This window comes from Halichoeres trimaculatus, unplaced genomic scaffold (assembly GCF_033239565.1).
Source record: "Halichoeres trimaculatus isolate MK-OKI-2021-1 unplaced genomic scaffold, fHalTri1.1 fHalTri1_scaffold_2, whole genome shotgun sequence".
Taxonomy (NCBI): domain Eukaryota; kingdom Metazoa; phylum Chordata; class Actinopteri; order Labriformes; family Labridae; genus Halichoeres; species Halichoeres trimaculatus.
Window position 1 is genome coordinate 27,474,505 of NW_027437180.1, and position 27,736 is coordinate 27,502,240.

The window sequence follows — 27,736 nt, forward strand, 5'->3', positions numbered from 1 at the left end:
ACATTCATAGATATCACTGTTAGTATCTTATATGTTTTTAAAGTGTATACAACCAGACGGACCTGACTGGCTAATAACCACTCACCAGCACAATACATTTGTTATTTAAATTTCGTAATAGTCTGGGAATCGATTTTTTAATTAAATTTATTTATTTAATTTTAGAATTGATACTTTTTAATGCTTTCAGAGCATCTGTGAAATAGGATGGTGTGCACTCGCAGAGTGCAGGGTTCAGTCCCCTGCAGCTCTGCCTCTGGCTCGGTGCTTTAATGAACTGATTTGGCAGTGCATGTGGCTGGAGAAAGACCATGTTCTGGTCTCTGCTGCTGCTCCTCTGTGCTGCTCTCTGAGCTGTCATACTGATTTTTATGCTAATGCATAATCTAATTTTATTCTCTAGTTAGCTGTTCATTCAACTAAAATGGACAGTGTGATATAATTCATTAATATGGAGAAGATTTAGTTTGTATGCATTCAGGCCTAATCACAGTTTTCCTGGTTTTAAAAGAATAATATCCAACCTGACACTCATTTTTGTGTCTCTCCTGTGTCATTTTCCACTGACTACTTATCCAAATTGCATTATTCAAATGATATTCAAAGTTTCTTGGAAAGCTCACACCACAATTTTCTGCCTTTCGACCTATCTCCTGTGATTTCCTTTCTTGTAGTCTTGGGAGCCTCTGGCACTGTGTGACCTGAAAGCAGAAGTCTCTCCCAGGATCTCGGCCGAGGACTTAATCGACCTCTGTGAGCTGTCTTTGTCCGGGCCCAGCAAAAGGACCAAAACTGGCAAACCTAAAATCATCGCTGTGGACATCCGCAGCGTAGAGGAGTATCCTTACTGTGTTTATTGAGCTTTTAAAATTAATTGTATTTCCTAACCTTTTTCAACAGCCATTTGGAGTTTTTTTTTTAATCCATCATGTGCTGAGGCACGTTAGGAAATGGTACAAATGCTCAGGCTTGTGAGGACAACCTTGGATTGTGTCCAGCAATCAAAAACAACAAATGTTCTGCTGAGATTTCCGTTCACCTTACTAAAATATGCAGTATTGGCAGACACAGATAGGTTTCTTTCAGAAGCTTTTACTTCTACAAACCTGCTCCAACATGAAGCTTTGGTGTTACATAAGCTGAATAAATATTGTGTTTCACGCTTCCTCCCAGTACGTCATCTTTCTGAGAGGTCCAACCAGACCAGGATCAGCTTGAGGAAGAATCTGATACAACATTTTTACAGACGTGGTTACACTAGAAAGGATTGGTTTCTACAAACAGTTGCCCCCTATGTCTGAAATCAAAATTGTTTATGGTCAGTTTTATTGGCCACACTTGAAGGCTGAGTAAAAAGCTGGCTCTCGTAGAGAGAAGAGAGACAGCATAACATTTAAATCTGGAGATATTGGCCTGCTCTTTCAGAGTGTCTCCCCCCCAAACGACATTTACAACTCTGCAGTCAGCTGTGTGTTGGGAAAGTGATGGTTGTAGTTTTGCTGGGTACAAAAAAAAAGGAAGTCTCAGAAAATCCATAAAAACACAAACCTTGGCATCTTTCTTTTTCCTGCACAGTTGGCCATTCATGGCTTGAAGTGGGTGTGAATTTCATAAAAATAAAATTAAAGAAGTGATCAGATGTCAGTAGAATGTGGGTGGAGGGCTTTCTGAAATCCCTATCCTGCTGGCACAAATGAAGAACTACGCTGGCATCTTAGTACTAACTTGTGTTTTCCCAGTAGCACAAGACAAGCAGGTTTATTGTCGTAAAGCTGGTGTCCTAAAGCCCTAAAGTGTTCATCTGGTCTCTGTAAAATTTGTGCTACACGTGTCTCTGAATTCCTGGGAATGTTTTTACATTTTTATCAGCACCTGTTAGGCATAACTCCAACATTAACAACAACTCCTTCATTAATTCTGGATTTATTTGAGCATCGATAAAGGGTTACAACCAACCAAGACATTGCTGAACAGTGACAAACTTTGTGGCATTAAAAAGAGCTACACCATATAAATGAATAAATAGACAGTTAACAGCACACACGTTCAAACAGCACTGGTTTGTGTGAAAGTCTAAATTATACCTGGCTGACCTAAACAGAAACATTCCTTTGCTTTGAGTCTTCCCCCTGATGAAGGTCTCACAGTTTAATCCTACAGCCGAGCCAATCTGATTCTTGTTAAATGAAATTAAAGTGTGTGCCAGGTTTCTGCAGTAGATCTGCCTCAGACACTTTCAGATATATTCAAAGTGGTATCCTAAACACTACACTAGCTGTTTGGCCCAAGTGTGTGCTGACTGGATCACGTTTGCACCCTGTCTCTTTTTTGAAAGCCTCTTAGAGAGTGACTAAATGTATGTTTTATTTGCTCATAAACTATTTTAACAAGGTGAAGAAGGCTATAAAGCACAGACACACAGTTTGAACACGGTTGCATGCATGAACGCAAGAAGCCTCTATCTTTACCCCTCAGTGCCTCTGATCTCCTGATTACCTCTTGACCTGCTGCCAGTGTTTGTAGAGGTTTGAAATTGAACCAAAGGCATGGAGTGTAAAACTGCATGGTTCCCATCAAAGGCACGCAGGGACAGATTCAGGGTGGATGATCTGCTTCAGTTATCTGCTGCCAGATTCTGCATCACTCAGTAAGGCCCACCTTATCCACCCAGGCTGTCCCTCCACACACTGCAGTCCTAGATTTTGGGGGGAAAAGAAGTGAAGATTAGCCTGTGAACTCAAGCAAAATGCATTCTTCTGAATTTTTGGCAACACCGTAGCTGTTTCTTTGGACTAGTTCATGACTGATCATTGACTTTTTTCCAAGAGACAATTTTTTATCCGACTAATGATTCGACAGCCTTATGAACATAATCTAGACTAATGAACATGGTGTTATACATCTTGGTTTAAAAGCTGCATGCAAAGAGAATCAGTAAGTTAAACCATCCAGTCCAAAAGTATATGAAACAAACATTGACTGTGACAGCTGATAGTATTTGTGGGTATGTGCTCATGTTTACTGCATGAGTACTATGTATCAGAAAGATATTTTCTTTTTGCCAAAACAAAGCAACATTTTTCCTTAGTTTAACTTACATGTCTCTCCTCTCAGGCTGAACTATTTTTGATTCAAAATAAGTTGGATAAAAAAAACAAGAATCTTATAAAAGAGCTGTTTTTGAAAATTGAAAGTTTGGGAGGTATATGATTATTCAAGGACAGCAACAGTATGCATCAGTCGGCTGAATGCAATAGACTCTGCATTCAAACCAAGTCTATGCATTCCTCTTAAATTTAAATTTAAATGTAAAATTCATACCACCTGCTACATTTAAAACCATCTTTATTCATCTTTAAGGACTGCATAAAGAAAATTCATCTTCTTTTTCAGGCGGGCAGATCACACTAACTGAAGGAGTCTGGGAAAAAAAAGGTGTTGAGGACCTGAGGGGGTTAGCCTCAGCCTCCAGGCCCTCAGTGGAATGACAATGATAACAAGGGGGTTAAAAAGCCATTAATCAATAAGGATTAGTGAATAAAGCAAGGATTTTGCCAAATTCCTGCTCTGGACTGGAGCCTCTTGATAGACAGAGGCTCCTCAGGCTAGCTCTCGTTCACAAAAGGGATTTGACCACTTTCACAGGATTTAGCAACCTTTGTTCACCTTTATTATGATCCCAGGCAAAGCTGTGTTGTGGGTGTCTGTGGTCATGAAAGTGGATTAGATTAAGACCTCTGTGGAGTAAATCAGGATGATCTAGATGTAGTTGTCAAGGTTTCCAGTGATTAATGTCTGTTGCTAAACAACAGGCATGTGCCTCTTGTATTTTCTATAAATCCATAACAAATGTATTTGTCAGCTCGAGGGTTATGTAATCCACTGATTCTATATGTCCTTTAAGCAGCGGATGAGATTCGGTGAGCACAGTAATTTAAGAGACCGAAGCAGAGCACCACTTATCCTGAATTATGTTACCATTATGGCAATAGCTTCACACTAAGAAACAGGATCATCTCCTTTTCTAGAGTTATCTTTCACTTATACAGCTCTGTTCAATTCTCACTTTACTTTTTTTCTCCCTTTCTTTTCTTTTCACCTGTCTCCTCCTTGATTATTTCTCCTATATCTCATTTCCTGTTTTTCTCCCTACAATTTAAAGCACTTGAATTTCCCTGCTATATATTTACCAGACTAACATAGTTTTGGAATTGGTAGTCTGTAAGGTTACTAGTGAAACAGGCCCTCCTAATAAGGGTTGTTTTGAAATGAAATGAAATGAAATGAAATTTGTGGTGTAAATCTGTAAAAGTAGAGTTCACCTTCTTTGGCTGTCATCCCAGGCTAGTGTTGTACCTGTTCAAAGCTTTATTCCTTAACCCAGCCCTCCCCAGCTTCAGCAGAGGCCATATATCCGGCAGCATCAACATTCCCTTCAGCTCCGTGTTTGGCTCTGATGGCGAGCTGGTGCAGTGTCCTGCAACAGGAGCCCTCCAGAACTACAGAGGACGTGTCATCGTGGTCATCTGCCATGTCATGAAGAGTGCTACTGTGGTGAGGAAACAGATGCATGTCTCCCCACAATACATCAGCATCAGCATCAGCATACACAGTGTTTGCTCACAGAAACTCTGGTTTTCTTACCTGAGGTTGTGCATCAGAATCTCTTTCATTTAGAAAATGAAAGCACTTTATTGTGCTGTCAAGGTCAATTCTTACTCTTTGAGCTTTTGCTTTAGGCTTTTATAAGACTCTCACAGGCTTAAATTGGTACCAATATTGGTCAAGCGATAGTTGAAGTTAGAGTTATATATCCAAGTTCTTTTTACTATTAAGAGACGAAAGAGGGAGAAATGAAGTTAAAAAAGTTAAGATAATCAGGGTTGACATTACACTTTCAAGGTAAAGTTTAGGTGCCCAATGGTTCGTTTTTAATCTGAAAACTCCATCACTGCTTATTATTATCTTTAAAACGTTAATAAGAGAATTCTCTTGAGCAATTAAAAAAGTGATCAACTACCAAACCTCCAGTGAAAGCTGGCTTCGTCTATAGAAGTAAATCATGTTTTTCACCAGAGGGAGATGGTTATGCTTGTAAACTACTGTGGGTGAGAGCAGTGCGCTCTTTGGATGAGAGATCAGCATGGATATGAGGAGAAGATGTGAAGTAACAGAGACATAGCGAGGAGCTGCAAGTCACAAAAGTTCAGGCAGCTCTCTCTGAACTGAGGGTGTGTCGCAGTAGTTCAGAGATAAAGAGTGGTGTGATTGTGTGAAAAGAAATGAAGATCGTGGAGAGGATCAAAGGATGGAGTGCCCGAGATGAACACGGTCAAGAAAAGTATGTTTTGTCTGATTTTTGGATAAACAGTTTTTTTTTGTAAATTTTTTGAAGGATGGACTTATGAGACAGATGTATAAAAAGACACAGACAGGAAACCGCAAGACAATAACACACCTTAAGTGAGTAAAAGTAAAGGTCAAAGGAGTTGGTAATGATTTACTGAAAAGAGCTGGTTTATGGTCTGATAGCCCTCTTCTCATGAGATGTGTGCTTCTCAGTGGCAATGTTGGCAAGTTCACCGTAATCATTTAATGTTTTGCCATGAACTTTAGACTTGGATGATCATTTTACTTTTTATGGAGCACCGGAAGCAGGTCAAACTCTTGCTCCCTCAGGGAAATATCTCAACAACTATGGCATGCTTTGGCACAAAGACATTTCCTCCTGACTTTGAGATACCTACGCTGAACTGTGACTTTGTCGTGATAAGAATCCAAATTTCAAGATTCATCTTGACAAAAAGTAAAGCTGCTTGGAGATTTTAAGCATGTGGCTTTGGCTATTCTTCATTTTTGCATGATTCCATGATACAAAGCCCTCATCACTGCTGTGCTAAGAAAAGATGGTTTTAACTCATTGTCCTCTTAATAAAGCACACCCCTCCTGCTTTTTAGTGCACACTGGTTCAACCAATCAGATTGCAAAAGATCTGGGTAAGGGGAGACAAAGATTGGCGGATGTTGTGATAAAAAATATTGACAGCCTGTCACCTAGTTCCTGAAACACAGTGATGCATTGGCAACAATAGCTCAAAAAATGGATGGTGGAAAGTAGTTCAAGTAGAAGAGCAGAAAAGGAGGCTGTGACACACAACATTAGTCATACATTTCCCACATAGACTAATTACTAAGAAACAGCGAACCTGTCAGATATGAGGTGTATGTGTCATTTTTATAGCCGCCCTGTGTGTTTTAAATGTACCTAATCAACTCAAACACAGGGGACGTTTGAGTGTAATGGCGCTGAACTCAGACGTGGTGTTTCTCCGATCTGAGCCTGCCAATGTAATGAAATATTTGTCCTGCTGCCTTGAGAGTGTTTCATGGAAAAGAATGAGAAACTTTTCATAGAGCCTCCACCTAATGGTTTCATTTCAATGTTGGGCTGATTGTACTTTCTTTTAAGTACCATAATTTGGTGCGTTGCCAGGGAAAAAGGGAGAAAAACATCATATTTCTGACACATCTATTATTATTAAGAATCCTTTAGAGGATTTTTCACAAAAACACCAATGACCTGCTCTGTGCTGCCTCATTTGAAAGTGCTTCACATTTGTTTGTTCTTCTTTTCTTTTACATACACGCTAGGAACCAAAATATAACAACAGACCGGAAAAGAGAAGTTTGAGGTCAGGAAATGTATGAAATGAGCTGAAATAGAGCACTTTGCCTTGTTAACATAAAAAGAATTTGCTAAGACACTTATCCTCCATATCCAGACCTCTGTCTGTCAGATCCGCAGCAGCGTGGAGAAAACCCTTGAAATCCTGAGGTAGACAGAAATCTTTGTGCAAATGAAAACAGTTTCCTCATCAAACGGCACCTCTGGTTTAGTTTTTTGTTGGGTAAAAATGCTGTGAAGGTCTCTGTGGTTTAGGTTAATCAGATGTAGTGAAGTAGAAATCCTACTCTGCCTTGGCCTTGTCTTTAACAGCCACTAGGACCTCAGCAGAGGCTGAAGCGGTTTTACATGAGTCATTGTCTTTGACATTTCAGTGCACAAAAATAACTTTTCTCCTTCCAGCATAACAGACTAGAGAGGTATATTGATCATTATAAATTCTCCTTTTGTGCTCTCTTTAGAATAAATTAGATGATCTTGAATTTAAAAACTCAGCAGGGATACGGCTTCAGGCACTATCCCAATTTAGAAAAGATGTCCTCCTTCCATATGTTGGAGAAGAAAAAGAGAGAAAAAAGTATCTCTTGCTAATTGAAAAGGCAGTTCTAAATATTTAAGGATCTAGAAGCAGCATGGGATCAGTTTCTAACCCAGCTGCAAAATATGCTGAAGAAACTACTGTAGAAAATAACTATTTTTTTTAGCATTATGGCTCATGTAATCATCATCTGATCATTAATTTACTTCAAATTATGTCTTTTGTATTTTTGAAAGTTTGTGCAGTGACCATATCATAACAGGCACAGGTGTTAGAGACTGTAATTTGCAGCCCATGGGTCCTCTCCCCGCTAAAGAGAGCAACAACTACTGCTCCACACTACTTGAAATTCCACACTTAAAGTTATAAGATGAATCTCAGTAATTCATTAGACCTCTCTGTCAAGGGGGTTTCAAAATTAAAGTTGGATGAAAAAAAAACCCTATTGTGCTTAAATGCTGTTCACATCTCAGTGCCCTGCAGCAGTGGCATTATCATTAGCTTTGAGGCCCCGCTATGAGTCAACTCATTGAAAACCTTTAACGTTTTGACCTACTGGCATTCAAAGTAAGCCTGACTCTTCATGTTCAGTTTTTCTGTGGCCTTTTCAGCTGAATGAATCTAAAAAAAAGATACTTATACCGCAGAAAAGTAAGGGTAGATTTATTTGGTTTCTTTGTAATAGACATGTAAAGTGCTTTCAATGCATGTGCAAAACGAAGACATTACTCATAGACAGAAACTGTGTTACAGAGATGAATACTGCCTAACTCAGATTCAATCCAAGTTCACAAACCGCTCACGCATTGCATGACAAAACAGAAGTCCATTTAGATTTCATAACAACTGTTGTGCAAGATGAAATTGACAAGTCGGATACAGATGTTTCACCACCAGATTTCCTCACTTTGCTGAATAAAACCACACAAGTGTTCTCATCTTGCCAGCATACAAGGACACACGCTACTTTTTATGACTTGAATAAAAGGCCACAACAAGTGTTGGTACAAGATTTTTAAATTTTGTTTTAAAGGTGGATTTTGCCTCTATTACTAGATAGATGCTAGATTGGATAGGACATAGAACATGTAGGGAATCCAGAGTGAGGAAGACATACAGTGAAGGGTCAAAGCTGGGAAATAAAAACTGGTAAATGCAGACCAACTCCTCTGTATTTGGAATGTGTGTGTTCTTAGTGAGACTACTTTACATTCATACAATATGCATTTTTAAGTGGTACATTTGACCCTAAACAGGCAGAGAGCCCGAGAAGACGTTAACAATGTACAGACTGAGTGACCTTAGTGATTTTAATGAGTTGATCGTGTGCCAATAAGCAACAGGTGGCACTACTAATGTGATAGGGGAGCTCTCAAGGCAGTACAAATTTTACAAATGGCTTATTTTCTACATTTGGAGAAAAAAAAATCCCAAATGCTGAAATCTGATAGTAAGGGAGAAATGAGCCCTCATTCTGGGGAAAAATTGTGCACTGTCAGCTGCTAAATGTAGCGTTACTTCCACAACAAAAAGTGCAAGAAGAAGTCACACAGTATTAAGATTTATTGAAAAAATACTTCTCAGCTTGACTGGGACAAAGTATTACTTATAACACAAACACAAGTTATCACTCACTCTTGATTTATAAAAATTAGCTGCATAATTAATTTGATTATCTTGTGAATTTGAGAAATCTGCAGTTTTTTTTATTTGGTGCAACAACAAAAGAAAGTCTCTTTAGCTGTCTCCTTCCAGGAAAAGCACTATTGCTGACATACCTGAAACATTATGCAAAGCTTTTACACATACTGTAAGTGGAAGGTGTTTCCTGATCGTTCATGACACTTATTGCGCAAGGATGTGCATTCCCATGTTCTGCAACAGTGTTAGTTCTCTATAATGGTGAAAAGAATTTAGTCATGGAAGGGGATTATGATTTGTAATTGTGTTTTTTGTCCTTGTGTTTCCCAGTTTGCAGCACACCTAGTGAAGGTGAATTTCCCAAGGGTTTGTATCCTGGATGGAGGAATCAACAAGCTGAAGCCTACTGGACTTCTGACTGTCCCCTCCCCTCAGATCTGAGCCTCAGCTTCACAGGAACAAAAGGGAAGAGTGGAAAGACTGCAAACACTCATTTTAATGATACTGAAATGAAGAAGTTAACAGCTTTCATCATTATATTGCATTTTTTTTCTAAATGAGTGAAGTAACATAGAGCTTGTGTTTTGTAATTTTCTGTCCTTGAATGAAAAAGAATCGTTTACTGTTGTCTGGAACAACTGCTTTGTGTTGTATACTGAAATGTTTTGTTTTTAATGACCAATAGAGGTCTTGATCTGTGTCAGCCACCTTATACTGAGCCATGTGATCATGAGAAATGTTTGATTTCCTCCTCAATTTTCCTTTCTAATGCAATCCAAATAACTTTCTTGCCTTTAAGACAGCCTACTGTCAGTGTAAAGAAGCATCTATTCAGTTAAATTAATTACAGGTGTAAGCATATTCAAGGCCTTTACCTGCTTGTGTTGCCTGTAAAGGTGTTTCTTATGTTTCAACCCTTGTATGTATGAACATTAGGAGGAGAAACACAAAAAAGGAAAATGCCTTGGAATTGATTTAAATATCAATCTCAAATTTATATAGAAAAATTTCTCATAATATAGTCAGACTTCACTCTGTGAAGTTAGAATATGAAGCAAAGTTTTTAGTTTGTTGTCATAGAATTTGAGGTGCCCCCAGCCAAGTGTCCACAAAGTGTTAAATTCAAATAACAATGATATGTGCATAACTGTTTATGATTACCAGTGGAATTCATCCTGTTTTTAATGACCGAATTAACCATACTTTATGCTCTACTGTGTTCTGAAAACTGGTTATTATGTCACATTCCTTTGTAATTAAACTCTGTCAAAACTGTGTGGAGGAAATGGGTTTTTCTTGAGTTTTATTCTTAAAGCTGGACTTCAGAGCTGAATCTGTCTCACTGTGAGAAATTTTCTTCATCACTACCTTCAGGTATAATCTGCACTATCTTCTGTTGGTTTTGCAAGTGTTGTAAATGTTTGTACATGCCCGGCATTCCATCATCAGGGCTGACTATTGCTACTGACTGCACACTCCCACAAAAACTGTGTTTAAAAGGAGTCAGCTGTAATAGCTGTAATCATAAGAACAGTTAGTCAAAGGAACTTCTTGGCCTTACTCACAGGTAAGACAGGTGCTTCATGATCATATTCAAAATCTCAGTTGGAGAATATAAATTAGAAGGAACTTGTAATACTGGTTGTGGAATAATTGTTCAGTCTCAATTTTATTGTGATTACCAAATGCATTATTGTTTTTTTTTTTCTTTTTATGCAACAGAAAATCTGCTGAGAGCATAATTTTTTTTTCTCTCTCCAGCTTACTCTTGATTTCTAGAGAAAAAAAATGGTGAATTATGAAGTGACCCTATCCACATCCAATATCATCGGTGCCACCACTTTTAATAATGTCTTCATTAAGCTGGTGGGGACTGATGGAGAGAGTGATCGCAGTTGGCTTGTAAATTTCAAAGGGGCTCTAGCTTTCACTACTGGAGCAGTAAGTCTGAAATGTTCTTGGTGTTTAAATGAGAAAAATGCTCTTCCAAATCGTTTTCTATTAGACAAACTGATTAAATGCTTCAAAAAAGCTAAGGAAATGGCTACTAAATAGACATTCTTTGTAGGAACTGTTATTTCAGACTATCTTTGTTCTACTTCAGGTGTCCAGCTTTTCTGTGTCCTGCCCTGAGTCTATTGGGAAGTTGGTCCTGATAGAACTAGACAAACAGCGTCTCCCACTTTTCCCTCAAGACAGTTGGTTTCCTGCCAAGGTGGAAGTGAAATCCCCTGAAGGGGACGTCTACAACTTTCCTGTCTACCGCTGGATCACTGATAGCGAGGTGCATCGCTTCAGAGAGGGAAAAGGTATGATGCAATTTGAATCTCTTGCATCCTGTAAGCTGCTGAGTACAGAAAAGTATCCTAGACTAAGAAGACTGGAGTTAATTACTAGCAATAAAAATTGAATGTCTTTATCATTTTAAGACTTACTGTGTTTTTTTTTCTGTAGCTCTGAGAGTCTTTGATGATAGCCATCATCTTGGCAAGTACAGTCGGGAACAGGAGCTGAAGCAGCGAGAGGAAGACTACCGGTGAGAGCTCTCAGCACATATACTCTATACATTGCAAAAACAACAGGATGTCAAACATGTTCAGACACTGGTTACATATACAGTATGCTAATGATATATAAACCACCATTTGATGGTGGTACAACTCCCACAGTTTTTCCAATATACTAAACCAATACTTCTATGGCCAATTTGTGAATGGATTTTGATGTTATCCAAAAAATCACTCTTGAAAATAAAGCAGTCATTGGTAATGCATTGAAACTGCATTATCAACGTGTCATAACCATGATGCTTTCAGTTAAAACTGCAGATATATTGTTACACAAATACAGAATCTTCTAAGTTTGACCTTCCTGATACTTTTTTCCCAGCTGGGATGTGTATGCAGAGGGAATACCCCACTCCATGAAAGCAGAAGACCCCCTGTCTCTCCCTTGTGAGGTCCGTTTCTCCTTCACCAAGACTTCAGAGTTCTTCTTCACTGCAGCCTCAGGGTGAAGTCTTCTAGTTTTACTCATTACCTATCCATTTGTTCCAAAAGTGAACCTGCCTCTCTACTTAGTTATTACGAATAATAATAATAAAAAATCATAATTGAATTGCTCTCCATTTAATTTTCTAGACTGACTGAGCTGCAGCTTACTGGACTGGCTGACACCAAAGAGAACTGGACGGATATTGAGGATATCAATCGCGTGTTCTGCTGCAAACGGACTGCTTTATCAAGTACTGAATAATCACTGTGGTTCAATTAAGTACTAAAGTAGGTACTAAGTAGTAAACAGCATAGATGGGTGTACATTTAGTAATATAGTCTGTTATTCAGCTTTATTCTTATATTAGTATCAATATTACCCATTTTTTTTTGGATAAGCCACAGGTTTTAATTTATTCTGAATTACTAATTGGCTTCTTCATTTCACTATTTATATCAAGAGAGATGTTACTCGAGGTTGCGCTGTGTCTGAAAACTAGGCCCAGAGCTCCATTATGTCTGTGACCCAGGATCTTCAGTAAAATCATCCATCTGAGTAGCTGTTTTTAAGCGGGATTTTCCAGCCATAAGTTCACATTTTAAGGTTCATTATTTTGTGTTTTCAGACTACGTTCAGGAACACTGGAAAGAGGATGCTTTTTTCGGCTACCAGTTTCTCAATGGTGTCAACCCCATGTTGATTCAACGTTGTTCATCGTTACCCAAGAACTTTCCTGTAACTAATGACATGGTCTGCCTGTCTGGTCAGAGTAGCTTGGAGGAAGAAATTAAGGTGAGTGTCTCTGCCTTGATTGATCTCAGTAAGGGAATACTGTTTAGAACCATGTCCTGTAGAAAATTTAGATTTGTGTTTTAGTGCTGACCAATGTAAAAATATTTGCATCAGTGCATGTGAATTAAGTCATTCTTTATTCGCTGTACAATATGAAACAGAAAGGAAACATATACCTGTGTGACTACAAGCGTTTGGATGGACTGGAAGGAAATACTATCAACGAGAAGAAGCAGTATCTGATGGCTCCACTTGTCCTGCTTCACAAAACACCTGATGACAAAATGATGCCAATTGCAATTCAGGTGAGATGAGCTCCCAAATGTCACTAACTGTTGTTAACCTAAATCTTAGGATATCAATGAAGATGACTATCATTCAAATGATAAGAGGCAGTTTCTTTTGCTTCTGGGAGAATCCACCTGCCATCAACAAAATGTAAACCTCTGCAGGAAGCAGCTACCCAGCAAGACACAACACAGAATATCTTAAGTGTCCCCAAGCTCTGAAATTTTCTCCATTCATCCATCCATCCATCCATCCATCCATCCATCCATCCATCCATCCATCCATCCATCCATCCATCCATCCATCCATCCATCCATCCATCCATTTTGTGCCACTTATCTAAGATCAGGTCCAGAGGAAACAGTCTGAGCACACAGAGTTTTTGTTTCTTTCTTTATATTTGGATGAATCACCTATTGGCTGGCAACTACCAATAGTGGTAGTATTGCTCAGACATAACTTTTAAATTTGTCCACCAAATTTGGTTCCAATGACGCAAATCCCTCAAGGGATAGGTGACTTTAAATATCGGTGCCTGTTTGTTATGGATTAAAAGTTTTGAGCAAAAACTTTCAGCATGTTGTTTTTGTACACAATATTTTTCAGACGTCACAGTACTCATGGCACATCCATGGCTCCTCAACTGTAAACATGCAACAAACAGTTTTTTACCTTTTTAACTCAAGTGAAAAATGCAACGGGTTAGGATCAGAATAAATGATACAAATAGCCTGTTTAAGAACCAGTTCTGGTCATGAATTAAATTAAATGAACAACATTACTCTTCTTTCCCTTGCAGCTGAAGCAGACTCCAGGAAATGACAATCCCATCTTTTTACCAACTGACCCAGAGTACGACTGGTTGATAGCCAAGAGTTTTGTGAGGAGTGCGGATTTCAGTGAGCATCAACTCAATGTTCACCTGCTGCGCACTCATCTACTGGCTGAGGTTTTTGCTGTGTCTCTGCTGCGCAATGTGCCCATGGTGCATCCACTCTACAAGGTAACAGGAATGGAAATACTGAATGAACCAGCTTCTTTTTAAACCCCCTGATTCTTATATCCTCAAAACTATGTAAAACATTTATAGGTTATTTACTGCATATAGCAAATAAAAGTGAAAAGGTAATTCTAGAAAGCTGTTTAAAGCTTGAAGCATCAGCAGTACAGAAGTATCACATCTGTGACTTACGTACTTTTAGGTAATGGTTTCACTAATAGAGTTTCTTCTTTTCCTTAGCTTCTCATCCCTCACACTCGCTACACCCTACAGATCAACTACTTGGCTCGTCTTCTGCTCATTTCAGAGACTGGTGTTTTCACAGAGGTACCAGTATGAGCAGTCAAACAGTAGAACATCAAACAGTAACTCAACAGTGATACTTGTTTTGAATATTTTGTTCGTAGTAATATTTTCTTTTTCAACTTAGTTTGCAGCTTCTGGTGGAGAGGCTATGTTTACTATCCTCAAGAGATCACTGACCTCAGTGACGTACAGCTCCCTCTGCATACCAGACGACATTGCTGAGCGTGGGCTGGAGGATGTGCCCAACTTCTACTACAGGGATGATGGACTCAAGCTTTGGGAAATCATCCACAGGTACATAGGTGGTGTCTGTTCTAAATTTCGTTCATGATTATATGTCATCTTGTTACCTTCAGTAACAACATGATCAGGAGAACTTTCCCATACACTTTGACCAAGCTGAATGGCTTGGTTTCTATCAAAAACGAGGACAAAACAGATAAGCAGACAAAAATGCAGGCATCATATGTGTGATAATAAAGGAGGGAGCAGTGAGGAGCCCCCATTCTTACAATCAAGCAAAATCAAAATACAAATGTTGAATTAAAGGGCTCATTTCATTCCAGGGCATCTTCAACTCCACGCCTTGGTAGATTGTTCCTTGCTGGTGCATCTTACAATGCTTAGAGTGCCTGGTCTAGCACTCAGGCTTAAAACACTTGTTGTGGCCCATTTATTATTACATTCATTGTTATAAAATGTTAGTTTTTTCTACAGCTGATCATTTATGACTAAAATATAGGTGGTGATGGGTACCTTCCACATTTGAAACGGTACGGTACCGATGCCTGGTACCGGTACTCAACGGAACCAATTTTCTGTGCTTTTTTGTGTTTATGTGGTAAAAATAATCAATTCTTTAAATAATAAAATATGATTATTTTTCAAACTGATATATTTATTCTTCAGTATATAACCTTGCAATGCTGTGATCCTGTCCAGTGTTGAAAATTGCCTACTCTTCCAATCCCTCACAGTCACAAGGATGCATTTAGGTACCTAAACATGGTACCTTTTGATTTTATGTGAATTGGTACCCAGTACTTTTGATAGAATTTGGTCGGTACCCATAAAAGTACCTATTTCTGTACCCACCTCAGATATAGGTCTCCTCACATATTTAATGATAATTTATGATACAGTGGGCTGCTGTCATACTGGGTATTTATTATTGGTGATTGAGGACTATTTGCTGTGTACAGGTAAATATATAAAGTATGTTCTGGTATGGGCCACATGTTAAAGGGCATCAAAAGTACATGAATGCCTAAACCAGTCATTAAAAAACAGCTTTTGGAGCAACCCATTACTGAACCACATTTCACATCCTCTATGATTTTCTGCACATTTTCAAAGGTTTGTAAAGGGAATCCTCAGCTTCTACTACAAGAACGATGCTGAGGTTCAACAGGACTCTGAACTGCAGAAGTGGATTTCAGACATTTTTGAACATGGACTCCTTTCCCAACCATGTCCAGGTGAGCTTCAAGACAGTCTTTTGATGGTGACAAAAATATATATTTTCCACTGCTGAATTGTGAACACATCTAAATTTAAATTGCCATTTTAACATCTCTAAGTAATGTATCGTGTTGTCTGTCATCCTCAGGAATCCCTCGGAAATTTACCACAGTGGCTGAGCTAGTCAAGTTCGTGACTATGGTGATCTTTACCTGCTCAGCACAGCACTCAGCTGTGAACTCTGGACAGGTGAATGCTTTAGATATCATAAATGGTGAATTCAAATGTTTCTGTTTTATATTATGGATTCAAAGGCTGTCGTAATTGTCCAAGAGCTGGGTAAATGACTTTAATGCCATCTGACTGTGAAGGTTGTCAGTAGGCATAAATGAGAATCTAAAGCTGGGTTAAAATCTTTTTGACATTGTACATCGAAAGTGGTGCTTTAAGCTTAATTGAGAAATATGGCTATTAAAAGTCAGTGCTAGCATGCAGACTCTTAGCAGATGCATTTTTTTGTCTTCTGCAGTTAAAGCAGTTGTTTAGCACATTAGCACATTTGTATCATACAACAGGTACAGCTGCTGTCAATGAGAGTACTTACCTTTGAGCTGTGATAGATAAAAGGGTCAGATTGAATACAAAGTGAAGGTAGTTTATTGAGATGTGAACTTAGATTTTTTCACCACCTCTGAAACAATCCAGCAGAAACATGTTCGGTCATGAAGATTCATCCTCTGCATACCCACAACTTTTTGTGCCAGCTTTCTTGTGTTTGTACTGTTGTTTTGTACTGACTGGCTTTAATTCAAATGTATTTATCTGTCACTTGTCAATCATTTATTTCAGTACGACTATGGTGGCTGGATGCCCAACACTCCTATCTCATTGCAACTTCCTCCACCAACCAAAAAGGGAACAACAAGCGAGGCCACCATGCTGCAGACGTTCCCTGACGTCAACACAACAGTTCAAGGGATGGCCACCATGTGGTTGCTCAGCAAGCAGTCCTCTGACTTTGTAAGTACTAATGACTTTATTAAATCTTCATGAATGGCATGTAACTCCAAATCATGTAATATCTGTATAGAATTCAATGTCACTCAAACAAAAACACTTAGATACATTAATAGATACTATATCACTGATGTCAACAGATCCCTCTGGGCCGGTACCCTGAAGACCATTTCAGTGAAGAGGTTCCTCATAAGCTGATAAAGGATTTTCAAGGAGAACTTCAAGTCTTGAGTGAAGCCATCAAAGCCAGAAACAAGAACCTTGAAGTTCCATACACATACATGGATCCAGAAGAAGTAGAAAACAGCGTGGCCATTTGAACATCCTGGAGTGATCTCCTCTGCTGATGAGCAAATTTAGCCTCAAAAATCAGATTGATGCTACACTAGAGAAAGAAAACTTCATTGCATAAATTCAGTGTAAGCTGATTGGGGTTTATTTAACGCTTATATCTTTATTTTAAGTTTGCTAATATGAAAAATGCTAAGTTTACTGTGAAGCTGCTGTACTGAGAAGTTTTTTCATGAGCATCTAACTTTTTCTCAATTTCATTTCATTTTCCTTTATTTGTTTCGGAGGGACACTGCACATTAATAAACATTTCATAAAAATGTAAATACACCCGAGTTAGCCAAAAGGCTAGTTTACATCGGCTGTCCCCCCTGCCAGAGCAGTATAGGCTAATACCTGGTAGGGAATAAATAAAAGAGACATACAATATACGTATGCAAAGTGCAAATGTCATGCTGGTCAACAGTAAAATACAATGAAATACAAATACATGAATAAAATACAATGTCATACACAAGTGGTTATAGGTTTCAGTGTTCACATCTTTGGTTATCAATGTTGTCTCAGTGTAGCACTGATGAAGAAAAGTTGAATAATTATTTTTTGAAACAAACAATATATGCAGAAGGAATAAAAAACAAGAAAAAAAAAGTGTCTGGGAGGTCATTTTTGTTCTTGTAAAAAGCTGCTCTATTAACAACAGTTAAGGTTTCCATAAATTTAAATCACACTGTGTCTATCTGTAAAGGCAGCAGCCCAAAGGAGGCATTGCATTGCACTGCATCAAGCATTTTTTCATGAACTAGTGCATGAAACCAACTATGCACTTTTCCAACAGTGTCTGTATTCTTTGACTGAAAGACTCCCCTCCCATTTTCACATGTATTTTTTTCATTTCTCATGTTTTTATGTGTGAAGAGGCCATCACAGGCTATATGCTTCCCTTTTTAAGAGTCTGAAGCAAGACATAACGCAACAGGGTTGTCGGGTTGTCACAACAAAACAATCAGACACCGTGATGAACTCTTCAACACATTCTTTTAAAATCGAATGAGTAATAAAATCTTTATAAGTGCTTGCCACAATGACTTTTATCCTTTTATTGTAATAAAAGAGATAACATTTTAGCTGCTATCAAAAGCAGACTTGTTTTATGTCTTTACGTCTCATCACATGAAAAGGGCCCTTTGTTTTCCTGCGACAGTTGTTTGAGGGAGATTTTGCAATATCATCTGTGACAGTTTTGTCTCTGCCTCAGCATAATACTTCTTGCTGCTCAGTGTGTATTTCATCATTACATTGTCAACATGACTTATTGACCTACTGCTGTAAAAATGTGATGTTTGACTTTAAATTATACCTTCAGCTTTGTTGAACTTTCAGTTCAAAAGGTGCTACACATTTGTTTTTTTTTTACTTTACTAAAACTGAAATAGAATGACTACACTGTGATAGAGCACACCCATGCATTTTGATTAGTACTGGAAATTTTCCATCTACTGTAAGGTAATGCTTTTATGTAGTTCACATGTTCAGACTTATCTTTGTTGAGGAATTAAAGAAAACAAAAAAGGTTGACACCCCCTGGCCCGATTTTTGTATTTAAGCTCAAACAGTGGGCGGAGCAACTATGAGAACTGTGGATGAATTTTAACTTACATGAACTTCGGATTGGCATCAATCACAGACACACCCCTGTTGCTGCTGTGTATGCATAAAAGCCAAGTTAACTCTGCACACACATGTTTTCTGGAGGCTGCTTGTAAGGTAAGAAGGCTGGGAATGGTTTAAACAAATAAAAAAATAAATGCTTTTTTTTGCTGTGCTTCAAAAATGAATTGCTCAAATATCTCCTTATTTTTTGTTTACATATCAATGTCAACTTCTGTTCATTTACTTTTGTAGCCTCCATCAGGGTTGAGCTGCTTCTCAAAGCCAATATGGTGAAGTACCAAGTGACTGTTTCCACTTCAAACTTTGCTCAGGCCCCCACCACGAACAATGTGTTCATTAAGCTGGTGGGTGAAGATGGGGAGAGTAAGCGAACCTGGCTCACCAGCATCAAAGGATCAGCTACGTTCTACCTGGGGGCTGTAAGTCTGGATTATTACTGGATTTCTTAATGTTGAATTATTTAGCCTGTAATCTGTGATCATTCTGCAGGAATTATCATTTCAAACAGGATAAAAACACCAGTATCATCACACAGTTTGATGTATCAGGTCTATTTGTCTCTTTTGTGTTTATTTTGTTAAAAAAAAAAAAATCATTCATGAATCAGACTCTTTATGGACCACATTTTAATATAGTACAAAATTCATCCGTTTATTTAACTATTTTCCATTTACCTAGATTGAAAATTAATTGAGGGAAATAGAGCAAAGCTGATGTGTTGAATGCAAAATGAATTTCTGATCGGTTTCTGTCTTTGCAAACAAAAGGCTCTCTGCAATTATGAGTAGCATAAAGCGCAACCCCGGATCCAGCATGTAATACTAAAAGCACAAAGAAATAGGATTGATTAAATTAAACTGTAATACCTGCATTACCACTAGCCCTGCATAGCCCTGCAGTCTGAGCACTCTCTTCTCTCACCTCTCTTTGTGTGCAGGACTCTAAATTTTCAGTGTCCTGCCCCACCTCCCTTGGCAAGCTGGTGCTGATTGAACTTGACAAAAAGCCTCTGCCATTGTTTCCAGAGGACAACTGGTTCCCCAGTAAGATTAAAATAAAATCCCCAGAAGGAGACACATACACCTTTCCCATCTACCGCTGGATTGCTGGTTGTGAGGTTCACCTGTTTAGAGAAGCAACGGGTAAGTGGAGCTTTACTCGCTTGTTGTAGCTGCTAATTTTTTTTCCTTTCTTTGACTGCACTAAGCAGGAAAGGCTAAGTCAAAATATTTTCCTTAGCCCTTAGAATCTTTGATGACAATCATCATCTTGGCAAGTACTGCAGAGAGAAGGAGCTGAAGCTGAGAGAGGAGCTGTACAGGTGCGTTCATGTCCTGCATTCCACAAACGCAAAACCCATAATATTGTTCAAGTCAGACACGCAAACTTACCTGTTTGTTGTGGGTTACTTTAATCCCAGTTCCTTAGCAACATCTTTTCATTTAAAGTGCAATACTTTTTTTATTCAAACAATAAAACCAATCCCAACCAGTTCATGATTTTTTTTTTCCTAGATGGGATGTTTATAAAGAGGGACTACCACACTGCATGAAAGCAGACTGCCCTGATTCTTTGCCATATGAGATCCGCTTCTCTTTCACCAAGTCTAAAGAATTTCTCTTGACTGCATCTACTGGGTAAGGCCCTTAGAATAATCAGAGGCAGTTTTTCAGATCTTTGAAAAAACTATCCAGACACATTTGAGCTTAAGGAGCTACTATGTTCTTTTTTATTCTTTAAAAATTCTGATTTTAAAACTCTTTCTTTTGGTAACGTAGGCTTGTTGAGCTGAATCTGAAGGGACTAACTTTAAACAAGGAGAACTGGTCCAACGTTGATGCTATAAGAAAAGTTTTCTGCAACAAAAAAACAGACATATCAGGTACCCCCAAGCACATTTAAAAATCTTTGGAATCTACTTATATATATGTTAAAGATTTAGACTTTAGTAAACTTTTCTTATCTTCCAGAGTATGTTCAGCGTCACTGGAAGGACGATGCCTTTTTTGGCTACCAGTATCTTAATGGTGTCAACCCAAGTTTGATTCGAAAGTGTTCAACCCTGCCTGAGAACTTCCCCGTTACTGATGAGATGGTGTTCCTTCGTGGTGGAGGTTGTTTAAATGACGAAATGCAGGTATTCATAGTTTTTTCTGCAGTTAGTTCATTCTATTGACAATCACATAATAACACTGATGTTCTTTGTTTAAGCGAACAGTGAAACTGCAATATGTGTTTAACTAAGAAAATACCTGCAGCAAGTCACAGACTTCAGGTATAGAAATGTGTTGTAATTTCAGAAACAATACAAATTATAGGAACATTTACCCTTATGGAGAGTTTGTTCAAATATGGATCCTGTAAATGGCAAATGCATTATTTTGAAAATCAATAGAAAACTGCTGACTTCCTGCTAGGTTTACACCAGGACAATGAAAGAGATTTTTGTGAATCTTAATGTGTCACATATGCATTCCAGTTTTACACTTCTGGGCCATTTTGCAAAATTTCTGAAAGACGTCCATAAAGTATCTTTTTTTTCTCAAAAGCTGCCAAATAAATTTGACAAAAATGTAAGAAACAATAATTCATTGCCACTCAGTGAAGTCTTGGCTCTGTTTCTATGTTCCAACCCAAATAAGTCACAACAGGAGAAGTGGCCAAGGCCTTAAAGGAGTACAAAGGAGGACAAACAGTCCCAAAGATTAACAGGTGCCAGGTCAGCAACAGGTGTTATGTTGCCAAGAGGTGTTTTTTATTTGTTTATTTGTTTATTTGGCTTGGTTTGGCTTCATGTACCATCAGGCTAAACCCTCTAAGATCCCTGCCAAAGCCTCGCTGCTGAACCCATCTTTAGTCTATTAATGGCCAAGGCCTGATAAGTACAACTTCACAGAAAATTGAGGGCAGTAAGTGAAGGAGTACAATTGGGGATGAAAGTTATATAATTTGACCCGGTTTTACCAAAACTAGAGATTAGAAAGTTTTTTCTTTACATTATAAAGCAATATTATTTCCACCATGCAATGCCTTCAGAATTCTTTCCCATTTAAGTTCTGAAATTAGTAAATTCATTGAAGCCTATTTTTCTAAAGCACTTTATGATTTCCATGATGGTTTAACTGCTGTATAAGTTTTGGACTTCTTTGTGTTAAGATTGTGAGAGTTCCTGAAGTTGCGATACAGTTCTATTTTTCTTCTCAAAAGTTTTTGGCTTTACTGATGCATTGCCTGTGTTAGCCATCAAGCAAATACAGCACACACTGCAGAAACACATTAGTGTTATATTGCTATGTTTTGCAGCACAGTTTCTTTGAGCAGTACACATGGAAAATTTGAGTTGCCTCATTCATTGCCAATGAAATAAATTTGATTGTTTGGAATTTTCTCAGAAAGGCAACATATTCCTGTGCGACTATAAGCGTATTGATGGAGTGAAACCCAACGTCATCAATGGAAAGAAGCAGTACCTGATGGCTCCCCTAGTACTGCTCCACAAAACTCCTGATGATAAACTGATGCCAATCGCCATTCAGGTGAGACTGACCCAACTATCAATGCTTGAGTTGAACCTTGAACCGATAAGGCACATCCAATATGAATTTTAGAATCCAGCTGTGATGAGATTTACTGCTAGATAAATTGGGTTGACTGTTTGTCAAAGAGCATTGGGTAGATAACCTTGATAGGAATGTTTAAACACTGAACTTTTTTATATCCTCAAACTATCTATCATCAATATTTAACTTCTTCTGTAGCTGAAGCAGACACCAGGAGATGACAATCCCATCTTTGTTCCTGCTGATTCTGAGTATGACTGGTTGATGGCCAAGATTTTTGCGAGAGGTGCAGATTTCAATGAACATCAACTCAATGTTCACCTGCTGCGCACTCACCTGCTGGCTGAAGTCTTTGCTGTGTCTCTGCTGCGCAATGTGCCCATGGTGCATCCACTCTACAAGGTATATGTTGAACATTGGTCTCTCTAACTAATGCTATACAAATAAAACTATAATGAACAACACTCCGTCTTTCCTCCAGCTCCTCGTCCCTCACACTCGCTACACACTGCAGATCAACTTCTTGGCTCGACTTGCTCTGATCTCAGAGTCTGGAGTTTTCACTCAGGTACAAATAGAGCATTGTATGGTGACCAACAGGAACACAATTATTTATGCTGTTCTTTTGAATTTGCACAGTGTTTGGTTTTGAAGACCATTTTTGCCGATTTATAATATTTGGACCCTTTACCCTTAGTTATGTTGTGGTTTTTAACACATTGTGAACTGTGTTATTCTCATTATTCTGAATAACTCTTCGCCATTTTGATTGTTGATAGTTTGCAGCATCTGGTGGAGAGGGTATGATCACAATTCTGAAGAGATCCCTGTCTGAAATGACGTACACCTCCCTCTGCATACCAGACGACATTCATGAACGTGGGCTGGATGATGTGCCCAACTTCTACTACAGGGATGATGGACTCAAGCTTTGGGATATCATCCACAGGTATGTAAAGCAGACCTAGGACAATAATATAGGTTGTTATTTCTGTTTTCTGTAGTGAGAAAGACAAGAAATAAAAAGAAGTTATATTACTCTAGTTTTAAGGCTTGGCTCATTCCTACTGCCGGGCATAACTAGCAGCATAAAGTCCTCACAGTGCCAAGGTGCCCAAAAAGTAATATTTTTACATGTTACAGAAGCACATGTGAACTAAGCCAAGCTCTGTGGGCTGTTAAAATGTGTCTGGCAGCTCTGCAGAAACTGGCCTCACCACCTTCAACAAATAATGTTTGGAGTGTCAAAGTGATAACCAAGAAAATAAAACAAGATTCCACCAGTAAGAGGACAGTGCTGGCAGAAAATTCAGTGATTTAATTCTCAATAACACAAATACTTCAACCCTGACCTCTAACAAATTAAACAACTTTATCATAAGTCTTTTTTTTTTTTTTAACCAAGCATTTTTACCACCTTATCACATGTATTCCATGTTGATACTGTTTGTAAACAACAGGGAAAATCAGCAGGACATAACCAGTAAAACTGTATTTTCTATGAGTTTACAAGTTGAGAATTTGAAATGTCAGGTATTGATACCTGTAGGAGTTGACAAAACTTTTCATGATTTTAATTTAATTTAATCCAGGCTTTGCTGTCTTTAAAGGTTTGTGAGGGGAGTGATCTGTCATTACTACAAAACAGATGAAGAGGTTTGCAAAGACTCTGAACTGCAGAAGTGGGTTCAAGACATCTTTGAGCATGGATTCCTCTCAAACCAGAGCACAGGTGTGCTTACAGGATATCTGTTTTGTTTTTTGTTTTTTTCCTGTGAAGAAAACTCAGATTTCATAAATCTGTTGCTACGCTAGATACATCTGTCAGTGAGATAGGCTTCATCTTTAATGTTTGGGATATAATTGTTGCTGGTTTTTTGATGAATTTTCAGGAATACCTCAAAGTTTTGGCTCATTGGACGAGCTAATAAAGTTTGTCGTCATGGTGATTTTCACCTGCTCAGGCCAACACTCCGCTGTCAACTCTGGACAGGTACATCACTATTATGTACTCTGAATGATATGTTGGTGTTGTTTTGTAAATGATTCATCATCTTTGATGTTGTGATACATAAACACTTTCTTAATCTTTGTCCTTCACGTGTAGTATGACTACGGTGGTTGGATGCCCAACACTCCCATCTCCCTGCAGCGTGCTCCACCTACCACAAAGGGGACAACAAGTGAAGCCACCATGCTGCAGACGTTCCCTGATGTCAACACAACAGCCCAGGGGATGTCCACCATGTGGCTGCTCAGCAAGCAGTCCTCTGACTTTGTAAGAAGCCAAGATTTCATAAAAACAACTTATATTTTGTCAGTATGCTTTCTCGCGTCTATGTTGGATACAAGAATGAAATTCAAGCTTGACGTCGACCTTGTGTCTAAAAGAAGTATGGTTGTTGTTATTCCTCATCCTGATGACTCATGTTACATTTTGTCAGGTCGCTCTTGGACAGTACCCAGAGGACCATTTCTGTGAGGAGGTTCCCTGCAAGCTGATACAGGACTTTCAAGGAGAGCTTGAAATTTTGAGCACAACCATCAAAAGTAGAAATAAGGGCCTGGACATCCCATACACATACATGGACCCTAAAGTGGTGGAAAACAGTGTTGCCATATGAATACTTCAGTGACTGAAGGTGTGACCTCACTGCCTGACTGTGTTTACGGACAGTTTGCCGATAAGGCATCTCTTTTCCAACGCCCAGAGGGCTTGAGTCCTCATGAGTGAATCCTAATTAGCCTAGTTAGTCTTTAAACTGTCTACTGATAACTGTTTATACCGTGCCTGTGCTGTGATTGTGTAGAGCTCATTCCAAACCTTCTCATGGCAACTTGCCACTGGGCAAACTCACCCAATCAATTTTAAGCATTTGTATGCAAGACACAGCTCTGTGCAACACAACTCTTACGCTTAGGAAAGCCTCGCTCAGCTCAAACACAGCTGTGTGAGCAGTGAGTCTATTTGACCGGTCTTTTTAGCAACAGTTTTGCTCAATGTAGTTACCAGTAATATCTTTATTGGAAATATATCAGCCTTCAAAAACAGAAATCTTAAACTGTTGAGTCATGCTTCTCTGACTAATCCCTCTTGTACAGATCTCTGTACCTCAGCTTCCCTTTTTCTGTGACTGTAATTGCTGATAAGGTTCTGATTTTATACCAGTTATTTATAACCTTATGACTGCAGTGTCATGCAATCACAACTGATCTCTGTCAATGATTAAATTAGGTGGCAGTTGTTAAGCTTCTCTGGCAACTTCAAACTTGACTATGAGAATGGGAGATAGAAAACAGAAGCAAAATACTTGACTCTGACAGTTGCTTTGTGTGGTGATCAGAAGCAATGTAAAAAAAAAAAATCATGCAGCAAACAGTTTGTCTCACTTGATAGAAGTTATGTTCTTCTAACAGCAAATATTCAGCTGAAAACATTTATATCTCAAATGGCATTTGATGTCTTTGGAGCTGCTTGCATGCTGTTTTGCGGTCCATTTACTGCTCAGATGTATTTTTGTTTGTAGTGTTCAGTATTCTCTCTGCAGCTGTTTAACGCTTACAGGTGTTTTTTTTTTTCTCTCTTTTATGACAGTGAAGAAATATTGGTGTTCTTAGGAGTATAATCAGAGGCTGTTGAACTCTCAGTTAGTGACAAATGAGACTGAGCAGGTGTTGGCTGCTCCCTTAAGGTGATCTTTTGAACTGGGTGGTTCCTGTTTATAAAGTTTTCAAGTTTTGAAATAGGTCCAAAGTTTGAGGCATTGGTATGCTGTCTCATTAATACCTGGATTTCTACTTACTTGATTCTGATTGGTCAAAAAATCTTGTAACAACGGTTACAAACTCTGTGTTTCCAGAGACAATCAGATCACACACAACATATCAGGTTAATCCCCTGAAAGGACTATTTTCTTATGGGCTTTAATAAAGAACAACTCTGCATGTTCTGTGTTTCATTATTTACCCGAGAAGTTGTGGATCAAATTTAGACCAAGAGAAAATACATTATTTTATACCAAGAACTGTGGCATGGTGTAGGCTAAATGCTTTGACTTTATCATTAAATTCAAATGTTAAATTTAAAGGCAGGGTTGGCGGTCCTGAAAAACTAGCATGAATTTGAAAGTAGCATCTCGTCAGGACTCCGCCTAGCCCCTCCTCTCCCTCCCCTTGAAGCTCCTCCAAAGCAACGCCCCCGCTCACATGCACGAGCATTGCTGATTTGCAACTATGATTGTGAATGACTGAAAGACGTTCTCAGCACATCATTTTATGTTTTGCATGACGTCGATTCATATCTCATTTAGAGGTAAGGTAACACCAAATTGTTAAAATGTAAAGCTAAAAAACAAATAAACTAACGTGACTTTTGCTAGTACTCGCAACTGTCATGCTAGCATTATCCACTTTTACTTGTGACATGAAAAAAAGATACAAATAGTACATGTACATTTTCTCTAGGACTTACTAAATATCACAATATTTTTTTGCTTGTCAGAGCCCCTGTGGTGAGAGTTTATTAGACTGATCCAGACTACAGCCCAGAGCCAAGTACCTCATCGGGTCACAGGGGACAAGCCCGAGGTCGAGCGAGAGGGGCAGCAGTTAGAGGCAGGGGAACAGAAAAAGAAAAGAAAGCCTCCGTCTTACTTTTCTTGCTCTGTTTAGCCAGAGGAGCGGTTATCAGTAATTGGGGTGTGGGTAGTTTCTCTGCCATTTTTCTGCTGAGTGCGAACCTGTACATCGCTGAACTCGGGAACACGCACTGAGTCAGGGGCAGTGCGCGCCGGTGAAATGTACGCGCAGGAGGAGGGCAAAACGGCAGGACGGGATTTGATTGGTTTAACAGAATGGATCATAATCAATGTGATTGGCGGATGTTTTCCTGGGTTTTCTCCTGCTTTATATAGCGGATATTATTCGCTCTCATTTAAGAACACACCATGTATTGCTTGCCATCGGAACATATAGATCATTTTAACCTGTATAACAAAAAGTGTATCTAAATCAAACTACCAATTATACCTTTCATGTGGCTTAATTAAAAAAACAAAAAAACAAAACGAAGCATAATAATGTTAAGACAGCATCAATCAAAATAAAAAATTTAAACGCCTTATTACAGTTGCCAGCAGTAAAGTCTGAAGGACTGCCTTTTAGTTGTGTAAGTAAATCCTTCTTAAATCAATAAAACTGCTGTAAGATCAGCAAAATGTTCTTATCGTTTGGATGGCAGTCTGAAAATAAGCAGGAAAATGTAAAGTGAGCAGGTGGTTATGCGCAGTAGAATTCCCACAGGGTGAGAAAGGACCCCTCCACGTAGCACTGTGGCCCTATGTGTCGTCTAAAGCAAACCAATACAACACAGTTTTTGAAAAATATGTCAACTTTCTTCTCCTTTGACCCTGATTTAGTTAATGAACATCTCAGTTTATATAATCTGCCTCCCCCTGTTTAGACGGAGCTGAGACAACAGTGTCAGCCAT

General features: G+C 38.7%; 3 protein-coding genes across 3 annotated transcripts in view; all 3 read left to right on the forward strand.

The window, feature by feature from the left end:
- The window catches only part of tbck (TBC1 domain containing kinase), a 43,514-nt gene extending 33,373 nt beyond the window's left edge, over nt 1-10,141 (forward strand). The window contains 3 exon segments of the mRNA XM_074665201.1: nt 675-838; nt 4,395-4,554; nt 9,195-10,141. Of these exon segments, the coding sequence (XP_074521302.1) occupies nt 675-838; nt 4,395-4,554; nt 9,195-9,305 (435 nt within the window). The 3' untranslated portion in view covers nt 9,306-10,141.
- Nucleotides 10,142-10,345: 204 nt separating this feature from the next.
- Nucleotides 10,346-17,780, forward strand: LOC141805109 (arachidonate 12-lipoxygenase, 12R-type-like). The gene is made up of 15 exons (XM_074689850.1): nt 10,346-10,431; nt 10,626-10,805; nt 10,969-11,173; nt 11,319-11,400; nt 11,754-11,876; nt 12,005-12,108; nt 12,484-12,650; nt 12,812-12,955; nt 13,738-13,941; nt 14,179-14,265; nt 14,369-14,538; nt 15,601-15,722; nt 15,854-15,954; nt 16,555-16,725; nt 16,863-17,780. Exons 2-15 carry the CDS (start codon nt 10,653-10,655, stop codon nt 17,040-17,042), a joined length of 2,013 nt encoding a protein of 670 aa, XP_074545951.1. The 5' UTR covers nt 10,346-10,431; nt 10,626-10,652; the 3' UTR covers nt 17,043-17,780.
- Nucleotides 17,781-18,661: 881 nt separating this feature from the next.
- On the forward strand, nt 18,662-26,149 carry LOC141805351 (arachidonate 12-lipoxygenase, 12R-type-like). The gene is made up of 15 exons (XM_074690363.1): nt 18,662-18,780; nt 18,919-19,106; nt 19,625-19,829; nt 19,927-20,008; nt 20,202-20,324; nt 20,466-20,569; nt 20,658-20,824; nt 22,080-22,223; nt 22,446-22,649; nt 22,729-22,815; nt 23,027-23,196; nt 23,858-23,979; nt 24,140-24,240; nt 24,355-24,525; nt 24,692-26,149. The coding sequence occupies exons 2-15, from the start codon at nt 18,954-18,956 to the stop codon at nt 24,869-24,871; spliced, it is 2,013 nt and encodes a 670-aa protein (XP_074546464.1). The 5' UTR covers nt 18,662-18,780; nt 18,919-18,953; the 3' UTR covers nt 24,872-26,149.
- The last annotated feature ends 1,587 nt before the right edge of the window (nt 26,150-27,736 follow it).

Coding starts and splice junctions, on each gene's coding strand:
- LOC141805109 (XM_074689850.1), top strand. CDS start 10,653: ATGGTGAATTATGAAGTGACCCTATCCACATCCAATATCATCGGTGCC. Junction 12,651..12,811: donor GCTTGGAGGAAGAAATTAAG/GTGAGTGTCTCT, acceptor AATATGAAACAG/AAAGGAAACATATACCTGTG. Junction 15,723..15,853: donor CCTTTCCCAACCATGTCCAG/GTGAGCTTCAAG, acceptor TGTCATCCTCAG/GAATCCCTCGGAAATTTACC.
- LOC141805351 (XM_074690363.1), top strand. CDS start 18,954: ATGGTGAAGTACCAAGTGACTGTTTCCACTTCAAACTTTGCTCAGGCC. Junction 20,825..22,079: donor GTTTAAATGACGAAATGCAG/GTATTCATAGTT, acceptor GAATTTTCTCAG/AAAGGCAACATATTCCTGTG. Junction 22,224..22,445: donor TGATGCCAATCGCCATTCAG/GTGAGACTGACC, acceptor CTTCTTCTGTAG/CTGAAGCAGACACCAGGAGA.